The sequence below is a fragment of the Coenobita brevimanus genome, chromosome 46 (genome assembly GCF_032717465.1).
Source record: "Coenobita brevimanus isolate Jiangsu-jjx chromosome 46, ASM3271746v2, whole genome shotgun sequence".
Classification (NCBI taxonomy): Eukaryota; Metazoa; Arthropoda; class Malacostraca; order Decapoda; family Coenobitidae; genus Coenobita; species Coenobita brevimanus.
The window spans coordinates 39,408,061-39,413,791 of NC_136999.1; the positions used below are offsets into that span (position 1 = coordinate 39,408,061).

The 5,731-nt window shown below is 45.4% G+C and overlaps 1 protein-coding gene across 1 annotated transcript; it reads left to right on the forward strand.

Moving 5' to 3' along the window:
* Nucleotides 1–2,065: 2,065 nt before the first annotated feature.
* On the forward strand, nucleotides 2,066–2,605 carry LOC145398701 (uncharacterized). Its single transcript, XM_080271503.1, has one exon. The coding sequence runs from the start codon at nucleotides 2,066–2,068 to the stop codon at nucleotides 2,603–2,605; it is 540 nt and encodes a 179-aa protein (XP_080127629.1).
* Nucleotides 2,606–5,731: the final 3,126 nt, after the last annotated feature.

Sequence of the window (5,731 nt, forward strand, 5' to 3'; positions counted from 1 at the left end):
CTTTAGGGAATTTGCTTACCGGCACCGCCCTCAATGTTTATGCATCAATGACTGCACAAGATGCAAGCGATTATGTTCTTCTGAAACGCTTGCTTTTAAGGCATTTTGCTGCTAAGAGTGAAGGCAATTGGAAGCAATTTCGTGAAGCACAGAAGTGATGTGATGAATCGTATCACCAGTTCACAGCACGGCTGACTGGTTATGTTACGCGTAGCACCAATTTGAGTGGTAAGGCTAAGACCTTTGACACACTGCTAGATATGCTTGTACGCAAACACATACACTATGTGAATCTTCTGATCATGCTTAGTCCACTTTTCTGCGTGAGAGAAATCCTGCAGATGTTCAAGAGTTGGTTACGATAGTGGAGCAATATCGTATTGCACATGGTTCTTTTGCTAAGGACCAAGGTAGTGAGAAATGCCGTGGGTTGACACGCGACAAACGTCTATGTTATGCTTGCCACAAGTCTGGACATTTTGTTTGGCAATGTCCTGAGCACAAGAGGGGTCATTCTAAGGCCGCATACAAAGGTAATGAATGGCAAGAGACGCCTATGAAGGCGTGCATAGTAGGAGTATGCCCGGAAGATGTTGAATCAGCCGTAAAGTACACTGTAGATCCCGATGTGGCGATGGCAAAACGTGCTTGTGATCATGAGATTCCTATGCTTTGTGCAGGGTGCACAATGGGTACACACATGCCCGTATGCAATGGAGTGTTGAATGGCAAGAAAATTGTAGCACTAAGACACACTGGTTGTAGCAGTGTCGTAGTTCAGACTGCATTGGTGCAGCAGGCACAACTCACTGGAGAACACCAAACATGTTTTCTTATTGACGGGACTATTAAAGTAGTTCCCATAGCAGAGATACAAGTGTGTACTCTCTGTTTCACTGGTGAAGTGAAAGAATTATGTATGGATAACCCTCTGTATGACTTAATCATTGGTAATGTAAGAGGTGAAAGAGAGCCTGGAGATGTGCCACTCTGCAGGATGGATGCATTGGACGTGGTGGACAAGACTGTCACCAAGGAGGAGGACGTGCCTCTTCAAGCTGATCGTCCGGATGACATCGACGGAGAAACTGCAGGACGAAGGGGACCCTCTATATCCGCAGCTGCGGAGCAGCAGACACTTCAAGCCAATGATGAGACAGTCATCAGCATGGAGAGGGAACCAAGTGGAACACATGCAATAGAACCTGTTCAGCATGGAGCAAGTGTTGAAATGAGAGGAATGAGAAGGCGTAAAGATCGACTTCTGAGATGATTAGGATCAGCAGATCAGCCAGAGACAGGAGCCACTCTAGAAGAGATCATCGCTGCCTAACAAGCTGACTAGTCATTAGAGAAACTGAGGGAGATTGCAGCAACAGGTAATTCGAAAATTGTAGGGAGGGGAAATGAAATACTATTTTTTTTCAAGGATGGTATTCTTTTTCATGAATACAGATCACCTGCGATTAACCACGGGAAGACGATCAACCAGTTCACCGTACGGAAGCCATCCCAGACCCAAGTCCTCCACCTAGCTCATGATTCCGCCCTTGCAGGACTTCTCAAGACTAGGAAGACAACTGATAGGATCCTAACACAGTTCTTTTGGCCAGGACTTCAAAATGACATCAGAAGATACTGCACCTCATGCGATGACAGCATACCATGCCACAAGGGAAGATTGGTAATGTACCGCTTGTTACAACCCCATTGATAGACACTTGTTCTAAATGAGTCGCTGTAGATTTGGTAGGACCAGTACAGCCTGTTTCCAACCAAGGAAATCGATATATACTCACTTTCGTAGATCTAGCTACATGATACCCCGAGGCAGTTGCCCTGCCACGCATTGAAGCAGTTAGCAGAGGCTATGGTTGAAGTATTTTCATACTTAGGTGTACCTAATGAGATCTTATCAGATAAAGGAACACAGTTTGTGTCGGGGATTATGAAGGAAGCTGCTTGTTCACTTGGAGTTAGCCAGTTTCATACCACACCATACCACCCAATGGCAAATGGGGCATGTGAACGTTTCAATTGAACATTGAAGCCAATACTTCGTAGGATGTGCCAAGAGCATCCCCAAGATTGGGACAGGTACTTACCAGCATTGCTTTTCTCATACCGAGAAGAACCCCACGAGAGTTTAGGGTATTCCCACTTTGAGGTAATGTATGGTAGGACTGTTCGAGGGACGATTACCATACTGAAGGAACTGTGGTCTGGTAATGTCCCTGAAAACGAAATCAAAACCACTTACCAGTATGTTATTGACTTACAGGAACGACTGACTTCAACATGTGAGATGGCGAGGAAGGAGCTGACGAAGGCCTCAATGAAGTACAAGCGACACTTGGACGTCAGAACAAAGGAGAAGAGATTTGAATGTGGGGATCGAGTTCTTCTGCTACTACCCACTAGCACCAACAAGTTGATCATGAATTGGAGAGGATCTTATGATGTGGTGAGAAGAGTCATCCGTAATGACTACAAGTTGATGGTGGATGGACATGAGAAGATGTACCACGCAAATCTCCTAAAGAGATACATCGAGAGGACAAGTGACGATGGAACCAATGTCAACTCTTACATGGGTACAAGGTAGTGCAATTCAGGTCGTGGTCGAACGCGAATTGGATGATGGCTCGGCAGGAATCACATTTCCGTCGATAGAGCAGACTGAGGATGTCAATGATCTCAAGTATGGAGATGATTTGGATGACGATAAGAGGGTGCAAATTAAGAAACTCATGAAAGAGTTTGGAGATGTGCTCACTGATGTTCCAGGCAGGACGGACATAATTTCCCACACCATCGAGCTGACATCCAATGAGCACATCTGTTCTCGTCCTTATCCTGTGTCCCAGTCACTACGAGAAACGATCAGGAATGAAGTGGAAACGATGATGAAGATGGGAATCGTCGAGAAGTCGACCTCACCCTATGCATCACCAGTTGTCATTGTGAAGAAAAGAGAGGGTAAAAACCGATTCTGTGTAGACTATCGGAAGATCAACGCTATAACCATGATCGACAATGAGCCCATACCAAATATGGAGGAGACCATCACTGACGTTGGAGAAGTAAAATTTTTCACAAAAGTTTACATTTCAAAGGGGTATTGGCAGATATCGGTTGTTGAAGAAGACAGAGGGAAGACTGCATTCGTGACCCCGGATGGCCAATACCAATTTAGAGTTCTTCCATTCAGCCTGGTTAATGCCCCAGCTCTTTTTACGAGAATGATGAGGAGCTTGCTACATGGACTTCCCCACGCTGTACACTATATATAGACATTCTCATCTATAGCTCGTCGTGGGATGAACATGTCGACAACGTTCGTCGTGTACTCACCAGGTTGCGTGAAGCCATCTGACAGCTAGGCCAACCAAGTGTCACATCGCATGCAGTTCGGTTGAGTTTCTGGGCCACATCGTTGGGAAAGGTGAAGTCAAACCTACACCAGAGAAGATCAACCATGTGATGTCAGCATCACAGCCGACAACCAAGAAGGAAGTACGATCATTCTTAGGGTTGGAAGGTTATTATCATAAATTCATACCTAACAGGTCTACCATTGCAGCTCCACTGACTGACTTTACGAAGGAGGATGCACCAGTGAAGGTCGTGTGGAATGATGTTCATGAACATGCTTTCCAGACTCTTTGGAATAGACTAAGTAATTTTCCGATACTTAGGGTGCCTGACACAAGCAAGGAGTTCGTGTTACGAATGGATGCGTCCGATGTCGACATCGGTGCTGTGCTGATGCAGGTGCATGAGGGAACCCTTTTCCCTATCTGTTTCGTTAGTTGTAAATTGCACAGTCGTGAACGCCTGTACCCCATAGATGAAAGTGAGTGTCTTGTGCTGTCGTGGACTGTCAAGAAGTTCACATACATCTTACATGGGAGAAGGTTCATGGATCCACCTGGGAACAAACCTACATCTTTTCTATCCTTAATGACCTAGAGCAGCTGGTACAGCACCCTACCCGTATCCCTGACCGCCTTGAAGAGAGCTCCAACATACTTGACCTCTTCCTGACAACTAATCCTTCTGCTTACTCTGTTAATCTTTTCTCTCCGTTGGGCTCCTCTGATCACAACCTTATTACCTTAACCTGTCCTATCACTGCAATACGGCCTGTGGACCCTCCAGGGAAACGTCGTCTGTGGCATTTTGGAGCCGCGGACTGGGAGGCCCTCAGGCAGTACTTCTTTGATTTTCCCTGGAATGATTATTGCTTCCATGGCCGGGAGCCATCTGAGTGTGCCTTGTGCATTATGGAGGTTATTCTCTCGGGCATGGAAGCATACATTCCTTTCTCATATCCTTTGACTAACGCAAGAAAGCCTTGGTTTAATCACGCTCGTTCTAATGCTGTCCACAACAAGGAGAGGGCCTACAAAAGGTACCGGAGCCAACCCACCCCTGAATCACATCATCTTTACGTTTCTGCCCGGAATCGTGCTAAGTCTGTTCTTCGCTCTACTAAAAATAATTTCATCCATACTAAATGCTCTCAACTCTCCAACTCGAATTCTTCTCGCTCCTTCTGGCACCTTGCCAAAAATCTTTCTAACAACTTTACCTCATCATCCTTCCCTCCTCTTTTCTACCCTGATGGTTCTGTAGCTATTTCTTCTACTGGTAAAGCAGATCTCTTTGCACAGACTTTCTCCTCCAAATCAACCTTAGACGATTCCGGTGCTGTTCCTCCATCACTTCCCCCCTCTGACTTCCTCATGGCTGACATTAAAATTTCTTCAGTTGATGTATTTTCTGCCATCACTGGCCTCAGTACTAACAAGGCATATGGGCCTGATGGAGTACCTCCTCTTGTTCTCAAGAACTGTGCTTCTTTGTTTACACCCTGCCTAGGCAAACTCTTTCGCCTTTGTCTGTCAACTTCTACCTTTCCTTCTTGCTGGAAGTTTCTCTCATTCAGCCAGTCCTAAAGAAGGGTGACCACTCCCAACCCTCCAACTATCCTCCAATTGCTTTAACGTCCTTTATTTCAAAAGTTTTCGAGTCAATTCTCAAAAGAAAAATTTTAAGGCATCTTTCATATCACAACCTTCTTTCCGATCGTCAGTACGGGTTCCGTCAGGGACGCTCCACTGGCGATCTTCTCACCTACCTTTCAGACTCCTGGTCATCCTCCTTTCGGGACTTTGGGGAAAGCTTTGCCATCGCATTTGACATCTCAAAGGCTTTCGATCGAGTCTGGCATAAATCTTTAATTTCCAAACTGCCCTCCTACGGTTTCTATCCTTCTATCTGTGTCTTCATCGCTAGCTTCCTTTCTGGTCGTTCTATGGCCGCTGTTGTAGACGGCCATCGTTCTTCTCCTAGATCTATCAACAGTGGTGTTCCTCAGGGCTCTGTCCTATTACCAACTCTCTTCCTTTTATTCATCAATGATCTTCTAATCTGTACATCTAACCCTTTCCACTCATACGCTGATGACTCCACCCTTCACCTTTCCATTCGGTTCCCGCAACGCCCATCTCAACAGTTACTTCAACAAACAAGGGATGAGGCTATGGCACACCTAATGTCTGACTTGGCTCGTATCTCTGACTGGGGTAAAAATAATATGGTTGTTTTTAATGCATCTAAGACTCAGTTCTTACACCTATCAACTTGACAAAATCTTCCACAGGTATACCCACTAATGTTTAATAATATTCAGCTTAATCCTGCATCACCCTTGAACATGCTTGGG